This window comes from Perognathus longimembris, chromosome 3 (genome assembly GCF_023159225.1).
Source record: "Perognathus longimembris pacificus isolate PPM17 chromosome 3, ASM2315922v1, whole genome shotgun sequence".
Lineage (NCBI taxonomy): Eukaryota > Metazoa > Chordata > Mammalia > Rodentia > Heteromyidae > Perognathus > Perognathus longimembris.
In genome coordinates, this window is record NC_063163.1 from 102,595,428 (window position 1) to 102,618,785 (window position 23,358).

The window sequence follows — 23,358 nt, forward strand, 5'->3', positions numbered from 1 at the left end:
AGGGCAGGCTCTGACATCTGGAGACTGAGGAAGTAGATTCTAGGGTAGGTGAAGCAGGTAAATGTGCTGCCCTGTATCTTGTCCATCCTCAGACTTTTAGTAACCAAGGCTGGAAGGTTCTGAGGCTTCTCTATCCCACCCAAGGAATTATCCTGGTGTTCTGTGAACAACATTATCCTTGGAGCCCTCACCATGTCCTTTATGGCCTATAGTGACTTTGACATGCTCACACTCTCTGTCCTCGTCCTTGGGAAACATAGCCTTTCACTGTTTCTGTCTGTTTTCTGTACAATGCCTGACAGTTATATTTTATTTCAGTGTTGTATTTCCTGAATGTGAAGACAACTTTGTTGTCAAGGCCACAGAAGTGCCACGGAGGTGTCATTTCCAATGTGGAGAATTCTGCTCTTCTGGAGTCGAGCCCAGGTGGCAGGTGGGTGGTGAGAACTCACAGGTCCCTGGTTTTCGACATCCGCAGAAACTTTCAGCAGACATCCCAACCCATCTCTGATGACTGATCTCACTCACTGCCCCCCTCATCTTCTGAGGAAAAGTGTCAGACATGCCAGTTGCCTTTCTGTCCAGATGGAAGCCAGACTTGTGGCCCCCGAGCTGTGATCATCAACCATCCCTACCCTGGGTTGAATACATATGGAGAATGGGAAGCAGTAGCATCTAGAGATGCCTGTCATATGGCCAGCTCCTGTGAGTGTCTGAAAGCATGAAGAAGGGAGAGGGCCTCAAGGACAGATGGAAGCCAATATTCAGCAGGCTGTCCCTGGGACTGCAGGGAGAGAGGAGTTGTAGCAGACAGATCCCCAGCCCAATATCTATTGCAAATAGCCTATAGAGGAGGACCCCAGCAAGGCAGACACCTAGGAGTTGTTCTAGCCAAAGGGAAGAACAGTGTTTAGAATGGTGCAAGTGGCTGAACAGAAACAGATGCTTATCCTTAATCAACCATTGCTCTCTAGATGCCAGCTGAAATGAATAACACTGTTGTCGTTGTTTTTAAAAGCAGATCTGAGGAAACCTCTTAGATAAGCATGGATACCATACACATTCCACAACCTATAGTGTTTAAAACCTGTTGACTCCATGACAAATGAAGTCAGATAAAAAGAACTTGCTAAAGACAAAATGACATAGGAAGACCCTCTCTGAGAGCTCAGTGTGTGTCCCCAAGATATCTATCAGACACTGGAAGAATTTCTTAGTCTCTCACTTGGTGGAGGACCATTGAAGGATGGAATTCATCCCTTGGAAGTTCATTCCCATTCTGAGACAATTTATGACAGAAAGTGCTTTACAAAGCCATGACAGTTGGATCTGTTCAAAAGCACTTCATTTTGGACTGTTGCCTTGTCAAAATTGCTCACAGATTCTTAGAACTGACATGTACATTTCACTATACTTCCTCGTAGTGAATATTGGAGATTTTGACACTTCTATCCCATTTTTCAGCTACAAAGTAAATGTTTTTTGCCAGTCCTGGGGCTTGAAATCAGTGCCTGGGCACTGTCCCTGGGCTTCTTTCTCTCAAGAGTACCACTCTGCCACTTGAGCCACAGTGCCACTTATGGCTGTTTCTGCTTATGTGATACTGAGGGCTTCATGCTTGTTAGGCAAACATTCTACCACTAAGTCACATTTGCAGCCCCAAAGTAAACTATTTTAAAAAGCTCATGTGATACTATGTCTGAATTGTAGTGATTCACATTTAACAAAAGAATGAGAGAAGATGCTAAATTTTTTACCCCTTCCCTCTTAATGATATAAGTTTATTTCCAGCATTGAACTGCATACAACATTCATTAGAGTATCGTTCCTGACACCAGGCACCACTAAGAGCAAGAAAAAGCACAAACACAGCACCAATGCCAGGAGGACCCAGCTGGCCAGCACCCACAATCCTGTCCACAGCATGCAAGATCAGCAACTATATAAAAGCAGTCAAGTTACAGGCTCATGTCAACATTAACCTTTTATTATGAAATAAGTCTCATAATGATCATTCCAAGGCTCTCTGCATAGTATTGCATTTATCTATGTTGGAATATATCTTACTCTAACTTTAGAAAGCTGTTTCTTTCTTTCTTTTTTTTTTACATCTTTTCTTTTTTGGGGGAGAGGTTAAGTTATTACATATATTTCACAGTATACATTTTGACATTCACAATGATGAAAATTGTTGTTCTACTCTACATAGCTTATGAAGTCTATGATCTTTAACAATACAGACACTTTCTCCATTTGGGGTGATATGTACTTTACGTTTCTTTTGTTTAGCAACATCCATTCCCTCATTCCTTCCTTCCCAATACCACCCCTGAGAAGCTTGGTTCCCTTTGCTCAGTGTCCAATGTAGCCATGGTTCCCTCCATTATTTTATTGTTGTTGTTATTATTGTTACTATTCTCCCACACTTCCCACTCATTCTGTGTCCTCTTTGCTTTTTACTGTGTTTTGGTATCTTGAGACCTGCTTACTTTGCTCTATCTCTTTGCATTTTAATTTTAACATCCACATATCAGGGAGACCATATGCCATTTTTCTCTATGTTCTTGGCTTGTCTCAATCAGCATGACTTGTTCTAGTTCCATCCATTCTCCAGCAAATGCCATTATTTTGTCCAGAAAGCTAAATTTCTTAAGAGACTTCAAGCAACTTACTGATCACCACAGAAGGACTAGAGACCAAATTTTCAGAATCACTTTCAGAAACTATTCAGCTCTCAGCTTCTGGATTCAATAAAGCAACACAACCCTTTGTATCTCCACATCTGAGTAGAGAAAAACCAAGATCCCTTTTCCCTTCCATCGATGAAAAGAAAGCCAACATCTGGCCTAGTTGTGACTTACCTTGCACTATGAGATGGACCCGAGAAGTCTTGGGGTGATTGTCAGTCTGTACGGAGCAAGTATACGGACCTTCATCATACACATCCACGTTTTGGATCATGATGCTGTACTGGGTTGGTGTGTTGACCAGGATGATGACACGAGGGTCTATGGACCACTTGTCATTTCCAGCATAGAGAATTGTACTGCGGTTGAGCCAGGCCACCCTGGTAACCCGGTCATCTATGGTACACCTGTGGGTGAAATGAAGGAAAGGACAGGGGAGAAGGAAGGTGGGAAGGAAGAGAAAGAAAGAGATGAGAAATGAAACTCTCTGTATAAACATGATAGGGTACTCAAAGTAAACAAGCAGATACTGATGAAACATCCTAAATACAAGGCAAGGGAGGCTTGAGCCATACTGAAGCAGCCATGATTCAAAATCATTTTGACTTGATTTGGGGACAAATTACGTGAGTATCTTTGCTGCACATTTGCTTTCCCTCCTAGGCATCTATAAAAATTAGTTTATATTCCTTGAGCACATTTACCACCTTGTGGGAGAAGTGGCCCAGAGGCACAGGGGAGCGAGAAAGTGGTACCAGATTTCAAATAGGTCACAGATAATCCACAAAGCAAATATTTTATGTGTAGTTAATCAAAATGTGAACTTATTTACCTCCAGAACTCCCAGGTGTCGCTAATCCTTGCACCCCTAAGCTGCCCAAAGCCTGCAAACTCTAATTCAAAACGTGGATTGTGAAAATTCTCCTTGGAAAGTCAACACATTCTGAGGAAGTGGTGGCTGCCTCCTCAGGCTTCAAGGGAGGGAAGAAGGAGATTATCTACAGTGACCTTCTTCCTTGATACCTCCCTCCCTCTGTCCCACAGAAAGAAAGAGCCACATATTATCAAAGCTGAGAACCCACCTCACCCATTCTCCCCAACCATGTAAGGCTACAGATGTATGTGGAATGCGTGCCACAGTGAATGACCTGCGGGCTATCAACTGCATGTTAATCGTAAACCTGCCTGCTCATTGGGAAGAACATTTGCAGATGTGCCTTGGGAGCTGAGAACCTGAGGACAAGGCCTGAGAAAATGAAATTCTTGACCAAAATGAGTGTACTCTGGCAGGGCTGGTGTGCTCACCCGCTCCCCATCTGTCCACCTGGATGCATGCAATGACAGAGACACTGCATTCCAGCAGAGAGAGGACAAGATGAGAACATGAGAGTCTGGCCCCATTAAATCTGACCTGGCACCTGGCATGCAGATGGAAAGATACCTAGCAACAGGTACTGGCAGAGACCAACCTTACAGGAACAAGAAGGGCCCAGCTCTTGGAGCACTGAGAAGACAGCCTGCCCTGGACAGGGAAAGCAACCACTCTAGAGACGGCCTTTATGGAGTCGCAGGAGGGATGAAAATCATACTACCTAAGCCACTCAGGTCTTTCATGGGCCAGCCCACCTGTCACTCAGCAGGTGTGAGTGGCTGTGAAGTTGGGGTGGGGTGATAATTATGTGCTTTCGCATGCTGGTGAGGAATGATTATTCCTTTCAAACTGATTTTCTTTTCCATTTGCTGTGTTTTCAAACTACACATGTAAAATAAGTATGCCTTAGCATGTTTTCAGTATAAAGTGAATGACAGATGGACAATATAAAAATCATAGAGGTCAAGTGGATCTTTTCCTCCCCATCAAACCTGAGGACCTCTGTGTTCTTGTTTCAATAGCACCCTGCTGTTCCTTCATACAAATATCAAGTCGCAGGCAGGAGGATGGAGCTGATTTGTTTGTGTCTGAAGCAGAGGCATATGCCATATCCTAATGTTCATATTACACATTGTTTTTTTTTTCTTTTTTACCATGAGCATCCTTAAACACTGGTATTTACAGATCTATTTCAATATTATTTCCTGATAAGTAAGATAATATCACTGTGATGATCTTTGAGAGTCCAACTGTATATGGGGACCTGATAATTAGGTATTCAGGTGTGTCATCCATAGGAGGCCGACCTCCATACTCTGGGGTCCTTAATGTATTTTATGCTCAATGTTTTCTCCGTTCAAGTGTAATTGTCCATTTGCCTTATAAAATTAAAACCTGAATAGGTCCTCTTTGTTTTTCACTTCTAAAGCATTTCTTAGAGAAAATATTCTTTCACTGTCAATACTAAGTGACTGATTAGGGCCAATGTACAAGTTTTCTTCATCATATCTGAACTACATAAAGACAAATTTCCCGTTGCAACAGTTCCTCTCAAAGAGTGAATTTCCAGTTATAGCATTCTAGGAGCCAGGAAGGAAGTGACTAGTTGGGAGTGAGAAAAAGAGAGATATCTTTCAGTCCAGGGAGCCATGTAAATCCATAGGACTTTGTGCTAACAACTATTCTTGTTTTTGTTGAGGCCAGTTATAAACACATTACACATTTATACATTCATAAAAATAATTATTTAAGCTATAGTTTCAAAGGATTTATTTCTTGTCTATAAAAAATATCTTCACCATAAAGTTTTTTTTTTTTGCCAGTCCTGGGGCTTGGACTCAGGGCCTGACCACTGTCCCTGGCTTCTTTTTGCTCGAGGCTAGCACTTTGCCACTTGAGCCACAGAGCCTCCTCTGGCCTTTTCTATATATGTGGCACTGAGGGATTGAACCCAGGGCTTCATGTACATGAGGCAAGCACTCTTGCCACTAGGCCATATTCCTAGCCCCACCTTAAAGTTTAAAAGATAACAATACCCTGGTACCAGTTGGTCATGTCAGTAATCCTAGCTACACTTCAAAGCCAGCCCAGGCAGGAAAGTCTGAGACACATATCTCCAATTAATTACAGAAAAAGCCAGAAGTGGTGCTGTGGCTCAAGTAGTAGAGTGCTAGCTTTGAATAAAAGGAACTCAGGACCAACACACAGAACCACAGATCAAGCTCAAGGATAAGAAAAAAAAATCATAAAATTCATTGATATGCATGTCCAATATATACACATACATTCAATGGAAGATATAAGGAAAATTCACAGTGTCTAATTGTCATGACTACCTACTTTCAAAATTATAAACACACTTCTGCTTCTGTTTCTGCTTCTTCTTTGAGGGAGGTTCTGTACTGAGGTAGGAACTCAGGGCCTGGGTGCAGTCCCTTCGTTTTTATGTTGATGTTTAATTAAATGATAAGAGTCTCATGGCTTCCCCAGGCTGGCTTCAAATCTCCTTATTAGCTACGATTTCAGACAAGAGTCACCAGTTCCTTTCTTCTCTTTCTCGCCCCTCTCTCTTTCTTTTTTCTTCCTTTTACTCATTTTTGTGTGTGTCTGTGCTGGTCCTGAGGCTTGAACTCAGGGCCTGAGCACTGTCCCTTAGCTTTTTTGCTCAAGACTAGCACTTTGCCACTTACATCACAGATCCACTTCTCACTTTTAGTTTGTTTTGGGGTTTTTTGGGGGGGGGAGGGAGAGGTTGATGGGAGATAAATATCCCATATATTTTCTTGCCAGGACTTGCTTCAAAGCATGATCCTCAGATCTCAGCCTCTTGAGTAGCTAAAATTACAGGCATGAGTCAATGGTTCCTATCTCCTGCTATATCCTTTAAAATCATAAAAAAAAAAATGTGGCAGGCACCTTTGGGTCTTGCTTTCTCAGTTGGCTGAGACCTGGAGGATCATGATTTGAAGGCAGCCTTGGCAGAAAAACCTTCAAAACCCCCTCTCCTCTCTAGTTAATCAGCAAAATGGCAGATTGAGGTGTGGTTAAATTGACATAGAACCAGTCATGAGCCACCAAAGAACAAGAGGTCCTGAATTCAAATCCTAGTTCAAACACAAAAATAGTCCTAAGAATGTTTATTTTTTGTTTCTGGACTGTATTGTCATTATATGTTCTCATCAGCATATATTTCATTCTTGAAAACCATTTATTGATATGCAAACATATTTATTTGCAACAAAAATATGTAGAATGATATTTAAATTTATTTTATGTATGTGATCATAAAACTTTCAATAATAATATTTGCCTTTGAAATGAGTTATCATTATGTAAAATTGATTAAGCAACATAAATACACTGCATATTTTGAGTAGTACTCAGATATAAAACTCAGTTTTTATTATATACCTCTTAATTATATGGATAAGCCCCTTTTTAAAAATCCCATAAATAAAATTATCCCTTAGTGACAGAGACAGTGATTAGGATCAATTCTTATTTCTTTTTCTTATTTCTTATGTGAACAAGAAACCTTGTTCACGTAAGTATGAAGAAAGAAATAAAAATATCTGTATAGCAATGACTGAAGTCTTTGAAGTCCTTCCACTATACATGCTGAAAATCACATAACAATCTAGCTCCAAAAATTATCTTAATGATCTCACAAGTGACAATTGAATTAGTTCCTCTTTCAGTTTCTTTTAAGGCAATGAGTTGGAAAATACTTGACTTGCAAAAGGATTTGTAACCCAGTATTGCATCCATTCAGTTCTCCCGTATTCAGAAATATACTGATAACGTTTCAGCAGGGTTTATCAAATGACCACTGAAGATGAGGTGTTCTTTCACTGGAAGCTCCTTGTTTAACCCAAGGAACTCAGAAAATGTGTATACTTTAATGTAATATAAAGTACTGCCCTTTGTTTAAAAAAAGGAAGGAAGGAAGGAAGGAAGGAAGAAAACAAATAAAGAAAACCAAGAAAGTAAACTCATTTGTGTTAACATTCTTGTTTATGATTGAGAACTCACTGGCTTTACCATATTTTTTGTTACAATTCAGTAATAGATCATTGCCTCCAGTTCAAATTTCCCTTCAGAGAAATACCTTGTTGGTGACTATCAGGAGATGGGGATGATATGAGAAGTAAAGAAATGTGTTAATGCAAAGAAAATGACTCTTGGACAATTATGAATGGGATAGGTAAGAAGGGAGAGGTAGGATTACAAGCTCCTCTTCGGCACTTTCTTGAGCATTTGGCTTTGGGGAGTGAGAGATCTTGAAATGCATGTTCTTACAAACCATCACTATCTCCGTACCATAGCAACAACTGCAGATGCACTGTACTCACAAACTGACATGTTGGTTTGAAACCCATTTGTACAACAACTTTGGAATATATGTATGTGTGTATATATATAATATACATTATATTATACATGTTTACATATATAATGTAATATCATATATGCTTTCCAAAGTTATATATTATATATATAACTTGTTTTACCATATATATATAAAACATATACATCATATATTATAAAACTTTGGAATATATATATAATATGTGTATTACATATTATATATAATAAACATATATGCTTTATACATATGTCTGTGTGCCTGTATGCATGTGTAGAGGTTGAGTGTATGTGAAACATGTGCTCTATTAGAGAATGAAAAACCCATGGAATGCCCTGGCCACACAGCAGTTGCAAAGCCTACGTACCCCTTGGCTAGGCCTAATTCACTTGTTCTTCTATCTGGGCTTCATTGGTGGACCTGCGGTGCAAATAGAAAGGAGCAACTGTGTAAAAAGCAACTCTCTGATAGGGCAGAGCTGCTTTATAAAGTTGGTAGTTCCCAGAACCTCCAAGCAACAAAGAAACACAGTGGAAGGATGATGGTGGTTGAGGAGAGGTACTTTCCTCATGATGTTTCACAGCTTCTTGCTTTCTTCCCTCACCATAGGGCTCTTCCACCTGTCCTCTGAACAGCAGGACAGAGAACTTAGAGAAGGACTTGAAAAGTCTGGCTTAAGTGTTCTTCCAAGCTAGGGCTCCCTCCCTGCTGTTTGTGGCAATGTCCCGGACCCTCTTTAACAAGAAGCACACGGGGGAGCATTTTTGAAGTTAAATAAGAGTAAGTCAAGAGGCAAGTTGAAGAAGGTTAATGACAACTTTCTGATCTCTTGAAAACTCTCTCTGACATTTAAAATCTTTACATTCTAAGCCAACCCTACTGACTTCTCCGTGATAAAATAGAATTCATTACAACTGTATTACAAATAACTTTTGAAATTACATATTGCCGAAACTGCCCCAGGAATAGTGGTAAGAACTTTACATATATTAAACCATTCGCTCTGCATAACTATTCTTTGAGAAATGCTCTAGATGATCCCCATATTACACAGAAGGGCTAGGAGGCACTCAGAGATCAGTAACTATTGTAAAATTTCAGCAAGCACAAAAAGAGTTCCTGAGTTTATTTATTGTTCTGGTTTTGTTTTGTTTTGGTGCCTTGCTGGGGCTTGAACTCAGGGCCTAGTGCTCTTCTGGCTTTTTTGTGTGTTTTTTTTTCCCCCTCAGGCTACCATTTGAGCCCCACCTCTACATCTATGTTTTGTTTTGTTCTGTTTCTTTCTTGTTTGTTTGTTGTTGATTACTCAGATCTATGAAATGCATTGGATTCATAAACTGCATTATATTCATCAGCTGCTTCGTAAAATGGCAAAAAAAATACAAATCCTAAAAAAAATTAAAATGTAAGGAGAGGGGTGGTTTGGGAAGGATAGGTAAGAATGTTGGATGTGGATCAAACTCCCTATATTTGAAAACTGCTCTGTTGAAAGGCAACTTCTTTGTAAAACTACCTAATGGTCATTAGAATATTATTTTTAAATTAGAGATACAGATCTCTCAGACTTGTTTGCCCTCGATGGCTTTGAACTGAGGTTCTCAGACTCCCCAGTAGCTAGAGAGTGCCTGGCTCAGAGCTACAAAGTTTAATATATAAGAGACTCTAAGAAGTAAGACCAACACAATTTGGCTGATTTTATTCCATCAGTTTTTCCTCAAACTTATAGTGCTTATTGCATTTTCTTTAAAAAAAATGATAAAAAGGGAAAGCTATTTAGAAGTGACTTTGACACAATTTTAAACCATGTGTGAGGATAGAAGGTGGAAATTAGAGTCAAGAAGAGCAAAGAAATGCCCACAAGATGTTGGAAGATGGAGGGTACAGATCTTTCTGGAAGTGGTGTGACAACAATTTGATTTAAATGTCAGGTTCATGCTGCAATCACACTGGTACAGTAAAAAGGGAGTTGCTTTTGTTGTCTCAAGCTACTAAGAAAGGCACAGAGATGGCTTGCTGGGTCAATGATGGACTCAACAAATGAAAGAGAAAGCTCTTATTACAAATAGGGATGAGACAAAGCAGAAGAGGATTTGGTAATAAACTAGAACACACTATTGTTGTTGTTTTTTTTCTTTTCATTTTTCTCCTGATATTGGGGCTTGAACTCAGGGCCTGGGCCATGTCCCTGAGCTTCTTTGAGCACAAGGCTAGCACTCTATCACTTGAGCCACAGCTACAATTCCAGCCTTTTCTGAGTAGTTTATTGAAGATTAGAGTCTCAGGAACTTTTATGCCCAGGTTGGCTTAGAACTATGATCCTCAAATCTCAGCCTCTGGAATAGCTAGGATTGCAGGTATGAGCCACCTGTGCCTGGTTAGCATTCATTGATTTTAGAAGTGAAACATGGGCTAAATGCATATGTGTGTGCATATACATGCATACATATGTGTGTGTATAACTTATATATGTATATATATGTAACTTTTATCTCTAGAATTCAGGGGCATATTGTATATATTTAAAGTATTTATACCTACTGTTATAATTCTCTTGATATATGAACTTCTAAAAATTAATTTTAGCACTGAGAATCTTGTCCTTCCCATTCTTGGTCTCTGTCTTTAAAGGGGTCATCGGGGTCATCTAAGGAATCCTTAGTTTAGGAAATGCTGGTAAAATTGGTGCTTGTTTCTTACCTGCGATCCTATCTACTCAGGAGGCTGAGACCTGGAAGACAGAGATGCAAAGCCAGCATAGCCAAAAAAAAAAAAAAAAAAGGCTCCATCAACAATGAACCAGCAAAAGCAGCACTGCAGGCATGGATCAAGTGCAAGCTAGACAAGCTGAGTGCGCCCCCAAGTTCAAACCCAGTGTAGGCAAAAGAAAACAAAAAGGAAAAAGAACAAATTGCTACTAAAGATGATGGGTTAAATGCTAAACCTCTAAATGCACTTCTCTGCATTTCTTTTTGTTCATATATGTTCCAACATTAGCTTCTCTGCTCCCTTTGCTTTGTCTTGCAATTTTCTTTTTTCATAAATTCAAAGTTAAGTGAATTTCTATTAAGAAAAAACTTTACTACATCAAACTTTACTATATTTCTTGGTATAGTATATCAAAATATGTTAATAATGCAGCTCAAAAAATGGGATGAAGAAGACCTTGCTTTAGAAAACTCATAGAGTAATAATAAATGAAGTTTTTAGCTGCAAGGAGTACAGTGAAGCCAAAATGAAATATTTTTAGATCAACTCCCAAGGCATTCTAAATTGCAAAGCTGTTCTCTTGGGAGGCTTTAACTCCTCGGTTATTTCCTGAGTTACAAATAGAGCCAACTCGAGAGCATCAACAAGACCCTAAATTATGAAAGGGAAAACTCTATGACTCAGATAGTGGGAAATTCAACCACAGCCATAACTCTGCTAAAGCTAATATTTGCTGATAAGATATTGGTAGGGAATATATCTGAGAACTTCCGCAGATGTCTGGCATGGGAAAAGAGCTGCTTTGAGAGGGCACAGCACGGGAGTATTCCAGTACGGCAGGGTATTGACTTTGAAGCTTGGCATCGATGTGCTCTCTGCAGTTCATTCTGTGTGGCATAAGTCCACAGAGGATGCATGCCTGTGTGTGGAGAGAATGGGGTACATGCAGAGGAAGTGGACAGCACTGGGTATAGGGTGAGGGCCCTGAAGAGGAGAGAATAGCTAACCATCAACTAGGACGTGAGTACAGTATCACTGGAGTCAGAAAATCATCTACCCAGTGATGATCTACGTTTCAATTTTTATAGACACATGGGTCTATAAAATCCCTGCTTGTCATGACCTAACACGGGCAAAGAGAAGTTCTCATTCCCCCAAGCACAGGCCTCAATGTGAGCACAGACAGTATCTCCACATTCTGCACAACCCTTGTGAGGTGGTGGAGTGAAGGCCATTCTATGCATGGGAGACAGTGAAGGAAAATAAAGGAAGGGACTTGCACAGAAAGGCAGCTCCACTGAAAGGTGGACATCACATTTACAAAAGGGAGGTTTACATGCCTGACTGTGGGAGGAGAGAGGAAATCTAATTCTCACCTGTTAACAGAAGCAAAGCACAGGCTAGCCAATCATAATTATGCAAAGAAAGGGGAGGCAGGTAGGCAGAGAAATATCTCTGAAGAAAAAACACACAAAATAATCCAGCTAGCTTATTCTCAATCTTCAAGTTACTGTAATTCCAGACAGTGTGGGGGAAAAAACATTTTACTAGTTACCTATGAAGGCAGAATCAAGTCTAGACCAAAAATAGCAATGAGAGTTATCAAAAGATACAAGGCCAGCCTTCAAGGTTCTTATGGTTTTAAACAACAGAATAACAGAGCAATAAATGACATCATATTCATAGATAGAATAACAAGTATAAATCTACACTGTTCATTTAATGAACAGTAACTAAGCACCTAAGAGCCAGATACTCTGTGGGCTTCAGGGAGACACTATGCATTAGGCAGAGTGACAGATCACCGGTATTTGATGATAAATTGATCACAGGTGACTGTCATGTTAGCCTTGTACAGTTGGCTTAGGCAAAGCCCACTCAGACAGGCAGTCCAGTGACAGGCATTTCTCTGGAGAAGTAGAAACCTGAAGCTGAAAAGTAAGAAAGAATTTGGGGACACACTGTGAGTACAGAGAGCAGTTTGGAATGCAAGAATGACAATTGTGCAGGCCCTGGGATACAGATTGGCTCAGATGAAGAAAGTAGTGGAAGCCAGCCTGGTCTAATTAAGGTGAGTGAGGGCACAGGGAAGTGCTATAAAGTAGTGACAGACGTATGTCACTAAGAAGTTGGCATTTTCCTCTAGATGTAAGGAGGGAATCCTTAGAACAGATTTAAGTGGAGGTATGCCCAGGTCTTGCGTGTTCTTTTAAGAAAGAACGTGCTGGATTTTCTTTGGAGAATGGACTGCAGCAGGACCCAGAGCCAGGATGCAGTTCTGATCGGATAATTGTGTCCTTCAGTCTTAAGAGTGCTGTCATATGTCAAGAAGGACTCAGAGGATGCAGTGGAGGAAAGGTGACCAGTGAAAGGATGTGGAGGCGTGAATGCCAGTTTCACAGCTGATATTTTCAACAATTTTGACAATTAAACTGGGGGAAATGATGAGATGAGTTTGTTTTATGATGTAAAGGTTCACTAACTTATTTGCACGTATGTACTGAAATCCATTGGGTGCTAGGGCATTTCAAATTTTTATGCACCCACAACGAACATCTGTTTGTTGATAATTCACCAAGTCTGGGTAAAGACCACGTGTCTGCATTTCTAGAAAACTCTGCAGTAGTGATAGTGTGATGAGCATCTAACACACTTCGAATAACTTTACTATAGACACTAAAGATGTGGTTGAGTAAGACAAAGATCTCATCTTCCTACATCCCATGATGTGAGCATATGTACTGATGAGAACAACCTCAGGGATGGGAGACAGCGATGGTACAGAAGAAAGCAGGTAAGTCAGACAGAAAAGGCACAGTAAAGGCAGAAGCAGTAGCTCTGACACACATAAGGAAGGGTGCTTAATATTTATGCTGTGTATAAGTGAGAAAAGCCATGCAGAATCATGGTTGCCCTTGTATGGCTATAGGAAAGCAAGGAGACTATTGAGGTTATCTATTTTCTCCAGACTGGATGGCCAAGTTGTCAATCAGAAAGCAAATGGGAGACTAGGAAAGGGTAGGAAAAGGGAAATGCAAGGAAAAAAAACTGAAATGACTATTGCAGAAGAGAACAAAGTAGCCAGGGAGCTATTTCAGGCTTCACAGACTGTGTTGAGGCCCCTTTGCAGTTGGTGGTCAGCTATGAGAAGAGCCTTCAGGTATGCTCAGCGTCAGGCATATAGAAAGAAGGTGGGTGATTGGGTTCATCCAGCTCTGTGTAAGGCCATAAACGAGACAGAAGAAACCTAGGATTAAGGGAATCAAAACCTTTTGAGTAAGAAAAGTGAAGATAATAGGCAGGTAGGTAGAGAGCACACATGTGGTAGACTTGAGACACAGGAATTCCATGAGAAAGTGAGCTCAAATGAAAGCAATTGTCCAAACAATGTGTGTTGACTATGTGATAGGTGCCATTGTCAATCATCTGAGAAGCCAGACAGATCTTCTAGGGAGGTCTTTTATGTGTGTGTGTGTGTGTATGCAAATGGGTGTGGGCTCATGTGTGTGCCACTACAGGAGCATGAACTCAGCACCTCACACTGACTTTGGAGTTTTACTTGACATAGGTGCTCTGCCATTTCCATTTCTAGATTTTCTTTGCTACTTAATTAGCTATAAGAAGCTCACAGGCTTTTCCACCCACATTGTCTTCCAATTGTTATCCTCAGATCTTAACCTCCTGAGTAGCTAGTATTATAGATATGAGCCATTAGGGGCATCAAGAAGTGGGATGGAAATTTTGAGGCAGGAAGTACTTTGTGCCTGGAAACAAACAAAGCAAGTAGCTCCATTACCACTGTGACAGAGCGCCAATCCCTCACTTGCTTCTGCATTCCAGGAATGAATACAAGTTTAACCAAGTTATGCTGAACCATTTCCTAAGGACTTGTGAAGTCTTCATAGATCAATAAAGAATGGATTTTGGTCTAGCCTTTTGGAGCCTAATTTTAGAATGTTTTCTTTCTGCTGACTAACAAAACATAAATATGAGATTTGTGGTTTTACCATCATCTAGTTAGTGATCACTGTAATACTTTTCAAGTATGCTATAGAGTCTTGTCTATTTCCAATGACATTGTTTGTGTTTTCAGAAATACTCCTCTCTTCTATTCATTATTCAAAATATAGGCAGCTCTGTGGTGCTATTTCATTTCCCTCTGAAGTTTACTTTTTCAGTCCAAGCTTGTGAGACAACTTTAATTTTGTATTTTTATCAGGCCTACTCTACCAGGGATTGACATGGTAGTTGATGGGCTAGTGTCTAGATTGATGACCAGTGGTTTGTACAATGTTGTATTCCTAAAAAAATACATAATTGGAAGATCAATCAATACAATCATGTGCACCAGAAAAAGAATCCGGTGGGCTCAATTGCTTCTCTAGTGCTGTCATTGTCTCAGGAACTTTTGTTGTATGAACAGTACAACCCAGCAGGGGTGGGAACACCTGTCCTGAAAGCCTTATAAGATTTCAAAATCACATGATCTGTCCTGCCAAAGTAACCACAAGAGGAACTCAAAATTCAATAAATCTAGGAGCTTTTATCCATGGCAATATAAACATCAATACCAGCTAACACCACAGGCCAAATGACCCTTGGTAGAAAAAGAGTTCCCCACTTCTCTCAAAGGAACTATTCTTAGGCAGATTGAAACAGTGTGCTCAAATCAGATGGAACATAGCATCTGTGATAGTTGAAGAGAACAGATTCCTTTAAGACACATTTGCTTCCCAGAGTCTGCAGTGAACACACAGAAAAGTGAAAATTATTCTAAGGAGCTTTCCAACCTGAGAAAATGCCACAAACTGGTTGCATCATATAACACATGAAGGGGGGCTGGGGATATAGCCTAGTGGCAAGAGTGCCTGCCTCGGATACACGAGGCCCTAGGTTTGATTCCCCAGCACCACATATACAGAAAACGGCCAGAAGCGGCGCTGTGGCTCAAGTGGCAGAGTGCTAGCCTTGAGCGGGAAGAAGCCAGGGACAGTGCTCAGGCCCTGAGTCCAAGGCCCAGGACTGGCCAAAAAAAAAAAAAAAAAAAAAAAAAAAAAACACATGAAGGGTAAGCACAGATCTGCAAGGGGCTTCTTCACCACAGACTCACTAGGCAAGCTCTCATGCAATAGCATCTCTTCTTTTAGTCACAATCTGGCTTTGGACACCTCCTTTTGTATTCCAGTCTTCAGAAAGACTGGAATGCAGGTGTCCCACTATGAAGCAAAGCCATTTCAAGATCAGACTCCAGTGGCTCACATCTGCAATACTAGTAGCTCAGGAGGCTAAGATCTGAGGATCACAGATTGAAGCCAGTCCAGGCAGGAAAGTCTGTGACACTATTAACTACAATTAGCCAACCAATCTAGCCAGAAGTGAAGGTGTGGCTCAAGTGGTAGAGCACCTTGAATGAAAAATCCAGTCAAGAGTGTGAGGACCTGAATTGAATCTCCAAAGCTGGTGCTTGAAGGAACACACACACACACACACACACACACACACACACACACACACACACACACACTGCAAAGTCATTTTAGAAGCCATTAGCCCTGGGGTAAAGAAGACAACAATTTCTTAGATAAGAATGATCAAAATCAGTCCTTTCCTGAAACCAAATCCGCTTTCCTTGGCCTCTATTTCTGTCTATGGTATTTGATACCTCAAGAAGAGACGGTGGTAGGCAGGGAGGTATGTGCCTTCCCCCTGCTTAATTGTCTTCTTACAACTGCTTCTGACTTATGAGACCACCTTAAGAAACCCCTTAGAATAATTCATTCACAGTATTTATTTGCCACCTGACTCCCTTCCCCCTCCAACATCTGAACAGTTTTAAAACACAGCTTTCTGATTTCTTCCTTACATGTAGCAAAGAAGTAAGCAAGATGAAATTAAACTGTTTCTAAGAACACACCATCTTAATCTTATTCAATAGATTATCTTGACATATTTACTCTCAGTCATGTCTGTTTTTGAATCATCCATAGAAAAATATAAATTAAAATTGTAAATTAAAAGCAGAGGGTCTGGGGAGCTCCATATCTTTTTGAAGAATGGTGTAAGTCAGCCACAGGCTTCCCAAGTGAGCATCAGGGGAGCGAAGGCTCCTGCACTGCAGAAATTACAGCCCATGGATTTCCCTCCAAACACCTTCCCACATATAATGTATGAGAACACAGAATCTCAGAGACTGGATAAACCTCACAGGTCATTCCTCTTTCTCCATCACGGTGCATAAACAAGCCCTCTCTCATTTTCAGTTCAGGCAAAACTTACCCAGAACTTCTAAAGGGCTGATGTATTTATGAAACCAAACAGCATACTGTAATTGATTAACTTGTGCTCTATCTACAGGGATTTTGTGTAACACCCAGGTTAAGAGAAAAAGTATTTTATAAGTACCTGCTACCCTATGACCAAGAAATGCCATTCTTGGGCATTTATTCAAAAGATTTCAAGTTCAGATACAATAAAGACACTTGCACAGCGGTGTAACATGCTGCACTATTCATAGTAGCCAAGTTATGGAAACTACCCAGATGCCCTATGAAAGACAAATGGCTTAGGAAAATTTCAGATATAGATAGATAGATGGATGCACACACACACACACACACACACACACACACACACACGCCTATACTTATCTTCCAGGAAGGAAATATTGTGTTGCTCAAAGGGAAATGGAAGAACTTGGAAAAATTGTGTTAAGCAAGTCACCCTCAGAGACACCAAGGATGCATGTTCTCTCTCGTATATGGACAGTTGATTTAAATTATAAAAATATATGAACATATAAGAAGGGTCATATGCAGACATACATAAGCAAAGAGACTGGAATGTGGCATATGCAAACAAGGATTCCCATGGTATTAACTCTTTTGAACAATGGACTTACAGTTTAAGGAAATCAACATCAGGAAGAAACAATGTGTTTTGTAAGAAGGAGGTGAGGCAGAAGGTGAATGAAGAGAGGTATGATGGTGAACAACGGGGGAGGGATGATGGAAAGGGTGACATTGATCAAGATGAATCATACTCATAAACTAGTAGGTTTAATTAAAACACTTTCTGGTTATCTTTTAGGATAATACATTTTTTTAGTATAATATATGAATTCCAGCCACATGTCTATAATTTACTAAGCTTCTCAATTTTTCATTCCATTTTCTCACTTCTAAAATGGAAAATAATATGTCTAAAGATCATAGACTCTGGTGAATATTCAGATATACCACTCTTTTTTAATACTATTGTCACCATTTTATTACCGTCGTTGTGGATCACAAATATTTACTATTACATTTCTGTATTTACTCAAAATTAAACGTCACCGATACCCCAAATAGTAGGATGATTTTTTTTTATTTTGCCTTGATTTCATTTTCTAGCCTACACACAGACATTTAAAAAATTGAAAAAGGCGGTTGGACACCCATTATTTGAATCCTGGCCTACTGACAAGGCTGTTCCGAGTTTCAAAGAGACACAACATGGGCCCAAGTCACTGAGCCTTAGTGCCCCACAAGGGGGTCATTGCCTTACCCTGTGCCCTCCTGAACAGAACCCACAGGTAAAGAATACCATATTTGAGTTTTTAAGGTAAATTCCTCATTAAAAAAAAAAAAAAGACAGATGGGCAGGGACAGATTGGGGAGGGAGGCTAGAGATGAAGTCTTCACCATTTATTCAAGCACTTCTCCTGTAGCCTGTCAACTTGATGCCTGTTTAAAAATATATGTTATGTATTTTTAATAAGCCAATCATCTTTGCCACTATTGTGGCTTATTTTATATAGATTATGCGAGAATATCTTCCCTTAAAAAAATAAAATAGAAGGCAGCAGGCAAACTTCATTCCTTGTGCCACAGAAAGACCAGGGAGAACTGTTCCCTAAGGGCAGTAAAGTCACAGGGTTAACTTTTGCAAATGTTTCCCACTCAGGCCTGGGAATTGCTGTATTTAATTTATGTCACCCAGATTTCTGCACCTTGCCGGCTAATGTAGGGGGAGGAAGAGCATGTTCTTAGCTTAGCTCTTGGATTCTCATGATTGCTCAGAGTGAACCAGAAGCCATGGAAGCCAAACCTGGGAACAGTGTGGATTTCTCCCTCCTCTTGCCAGTCGTGTGTTGAGAGAGGACAGAAGTGGGTGTGGGGCCACTCTAAAACCTTTGTGCAAAATGTCTAGAACGACTGAACTGGGGCAGAGCTATGGCAGAAGGTCCCTCCCAGAGACACTTGGAAAGCCGAGGCTTTGAGAAATAATGGCTGAAAACCAAAAATTTCCCCATACGAGGGTAAGCTGAGTTTTCTTTTCAATCATGAAGTAAATAAATTGGAAAATAGAAGAAGAAAAGGAGGGAGAAAGGAAATAAAGAAGGAATGAGGGAGGAAGAGAAAGAGAGAAAGTGGGGAGGAGAGAAAGGTATGGAGGGGAGAGGCAGAAAGAAAGAAAAGGAGAGAAAAAAAAAACCCAAATGTTTAAATGGACTGAAAATATAGAATTTACACTTCACAGCCGCTGAACCATCCTAATTATGTTCTACTCCGGTGAATATTGAGAATAATTATGCACTTCTCAAGCACACAGTTAACTACAGATTCTTATTCTTCCTGGAAAATTCCTGTGTAATACTTCATTATTTGGCACCCCAAAACATGGGCTCTTGTGAGAACCTGACCTCACTGGCTCTGCCACTGCTCCATCTGGGCCTTCCTCTCTCATACCTCACCTAGAATGAGTCCTAGTGAGGCCATATGTCCCTAGAGAAGTGTCTCCTTCTACTCAAATTAACCACTGTGGGAAAGCAAAGCAGAGTCTGGTTAAGTTAAGCCTTAGGGGATTCCAGCCGAGTGGAGAATTACTCCTGTCTCAGTTCATTATAATGAATAATAAAGAGATACTTCCACGTGCTTTGCAGTAAATTATTCATCTTGTGCACTGAAGAATCAGGGCAGCAATACATAAGGGGAGACAAGCTTCATGTCTGGGTTCAGATAAATACCCAGCCAGAAGCATTGCCAAAGACCCTCTCCTCCCCTCATTAAGGGACAAAGGTCGCGAACTCAAGAAAGAAGAGGCTTACATCAGACAGGTCTGCCTTCTCCTTCCTTGCTCTCTCTGTGCTAGCTCTCTGCAGTGCTGAGGCTGTTTATAAAGTATTTGACATCATAGTGTTGCTCCAAAGTCACTTGGTACAACCCATTTCTCAGTGGGACTTTGGTTTGTTTTCTTCAGCCATCATGCGGGGGTAATTAGGAGAGAAGGAAAATCTCTCCCACAACCCTCCACCCCTCTCTCCTACCCCAGCTCTGTGGATGCCTTAAGGATACACATTTGTACCTTGGTTCTGATTCTACTGTTATTCTTACTTATTCGCACTTAATGATAAGAGATGCAGAAAACCCTCACTGAAACTTTTACCATCCCTTCCGTACAGGGGTGAATGAATATAGGGAATGAGGTATTTAGGAATCTCAAGCTTCCCCCTTTTAAGAAGCAGGAAACTTTGTTCTTCCTAGGCCTTCACTTGTCAACTTTCAGAAAATAATAAAAATAAATCTTGATTGCCATTTGTCCCAGGAGTACTCTAGATCATTGATGATTATTATAAATATGGGTAGTGTTAATAGGCTTGAATGGTATGGTTTGCCTAAAATGGTGCTTACTCTTCATTTTGCACGACTCCCTGGAAGCAGAGGTCTTCTTGCTAACACTGTGGATGTCCAGCTGTTCAGTTCTCATTTTATTCAGGCCTCGAGGGAGATAGGCCATGCTTAGAAAAGATGAGCAAAACCAAACAAACAGGAAAAGCATGTTGACCGTAGTGATGACAAAACAGTGGACTATGAGACAAAAAATAGAGCAAGGAGAGGTGAAGGCTTCAAGTGCATTGGGTATCACATATAAGAAAATATCTCTCTGGGTGTAGCCAAAACCCAGGAAAAAAGAACAGACATGAGTTACTTTCTTGGTCAGTAAAGATGAAGAACCCAAACAAGTGTACTAGGCGCAACCCAGAGGAACAAGAGCTAGCTACTGGGCTCATTAATTAAATGTGGGATGATCAACTGCAGCTACCCTCCCACAGATGTTAGGGAAAGGAAAAGAGGAGCCATGATTTCAAGAGGGAAAGAACTCCTGAGATTTTCAGGTAAAAGCACACTTTGCTTTCGGATTGGAAAGTAGGCTTCTGACAAGACATTAGTAACCATTTAGACCTTCAGATCATCTCATGATGACTTCTCAAAATAGCAATATGTTTTTATAGCCAGAGTTGAGGACAAAAATTGAACAGCAACTAGCCCCAAGATCTGAATGGACGGTAATTTCTGTAGTTCTGCACTCTATTCTATCTATTCTCTTCTCTTCCTTCCTGTTTTCCAATTAATAGTTTACCTTAAAGCTTCTTTTGTCTATGCTGACCACAATTCCACACCTTTCTGATTGTCCAGTACTATGAAAACCTTTATTGTGAGTCTGGAGCCACTATAGGAGCAAGAGACTTCTTCCGTGTTTAGATAAATTAGGCGACCTCTGACCAAACTACACAATAAGCCAGACTACAAGGTTTTCCCTTGAAGGAATCTAATTAAGAGCAAAGCAAATGGGCATTAACATTCTCCTCCAGGCTTCTCATTCACCTCTGAAGATACTTTACTGTTGTAAACCCAAAACAGAAACCTCAGTGTAAGGTCAGAAAGGAGAGCAAAAAGGGCAGAGGCTGTCTGTGATTTTGCTATGGGTGGAAAATTCAACTCCCGCTGAAACAAGAAGCATTTGAAGTTTCAGAAAGCCAAGCAAAGCAGACAAGGCAGACAGATGGTACGGGAGAGATCCTGGCCTCACCATTCAAAGTTGGACTTTTTGGCAGAGTGAATGGTCCCAATGAGTAACCAGATATAGTTGGTTCTCTCTCTCTCTCTCTCTCTCTCTCTCTCTCTCTCTCTCTCTCTCTCTCTCTCTCTCTCTCTCTCTCTCTTTCTCTCTCTCTGTATCTGTGTGTGTGTGAATGGAAAATAGGTCAGTTTGACTTTCTGATCTCTTCACAAAGAGCGAATGTTACACAAAGTTCAACTACCCACTCAAGTGGCTCCATATGGGGTAGTTCTTCTATTCTGAATTGAATTTTAAACACCCCCCTGGTTACTCCAAAAAGTAACAATGGTTGCTTTTCCACAAAGGTTTATTAAATTGTTAAGATCATAATATATAGGTGACTCTGGGGGCTGATTGAAAGCAGTGGATTAAAGCAAGAAGGAACTCATTCTGATGTGGAATAATTTGATTTGTCCCCCCTCCCTTTTTGTTAATTTAAAGAAGTCCTTGCATCAACTTGTAAGTTCCATCTTTACTATCCACTGGTTCCTAGCTCTTAGCCCAACACATATAAGGTCAGTGCTTCATTACTGTGACTATCCTTCATTTAAGATGAAGAAAACTTTAAGTTATCAAGCATTTCCACTATCACCATTTTAAAATAATTTACTTTGACATATCTTGCTCAATTAAGATAGTCCTTATGTGTGGTGAAAAAGTGCCCCCTATAGGAAGAAAGGTCATCCTTAAAAGGTTAAAAAAAATGTATCAAGTAAACACATGTATCAAGTTGTAACTTAATAGTTTAGTGTTGACTGTGCTTACAATTGCAACAACATATAGATGTTTATTCCAATATTCTTCATATAGGAGAGATTTCATCTCAACAAGTTACAAAAAAAGCTTAGAGGTACATACATATACTCATAAACTCTCATATAAAATAGCTCTAATTAGACCCTTATCTCTCCCAACATGATTCTCAGTTGTGTACTTCAGTCCATAACTGGATAGAGACACATAAACATTTGCATTCAACATTACATTGGTGGTTGTAGTTGGGGCAATTAGGCAGAAAATCTAGTTTGGAAAGAAAAAATTAAAGCTATCTCTCTGAAGATGAAGTAACATACATAGGAAAGTACCAAGAAATCGACCAAAAAACTATGTAAACAAATAAAAAAAGTCCATTAAGCTACTGGAATATAAGATTTACACATGAAAACTAATTGAATCATTACAGTGGGACATTGGTGGGCTCATACCTAAAATCCAGACTACCCAGGAAGCTGAGATCTGAGGATCTCAGTTAGAAGTCAGCTCAGTCAAGAAGTCCATGAGACTTTTATCTCCAATTAACTACCAAAAGAGTCAGAAGTGTACCTGTAGCTCAAGTGATAGAGCAGTAGCTTTGAGCAAAAAGTTCAGGGCCAGTGTTCAAGCCACAAGACCAGAACCAAAAAGCAAAACAACAACAAAAGATAACCAAACAAACATTTCTTTGCATTAAACAATTGTGCATCTACAAAAATCAGAAAATAAAACTAAGAATGCATTTCCATTTATAAATATATCAATGAATAAAATGGTGTAAAATAAATTTTGAAAAAGTGTAAGAATTACTCTGTAAAGATAAATATATTTAATATCATGAACTAAAATAGCCTGTGTAGATGAAAGATATTCAATGTTCAAGAAGAAAAAAAAAGTTAACCCAGATGTTGATGGCTCAGGACTACAGTAGTAGGGATTCAGGATGCTGAAACCAGCAAGACTGTGAGAAAGAGGCCAACTTGGACCATAAGTTAATAAGACCCTATCTCATTAGATAAAGCTGGGCATTGTGATGCTTGCCTGTCCTTTCAGCTATAGTGGAAAGCTTGAATAAGCAGACTGCAATCAGGGTC

At 40.1% G+C, this 23,358-nt stretch overlaps 1 protein-coding gene across 3 annotated transcripts in view; it reads right to left on the reverse strand.

The window, feature by feature from the left end:
* Opcml (opioid binding protein/cell adhesion molecule like) overlaps positions 1-23,358 on the reverse strand; it is a 543,033-nt gene that overhangs the window by 245,913 nt on the left and 273,762 nt on the right. For all 3 annotated transcript variants that reach the window (XM_048343635.1, XM_048343634.1, XM_048343636.1), the window contains exon 2: positions 2,862-3,094. In XM_048343635.1, coding sequence (XP_048199592.1) covers positions 2,862-3,094 — 233 coding nt within the window. The remainder of the gene's footprint in view (positions 1-2,861; positions 3,095-23,358) is intronic.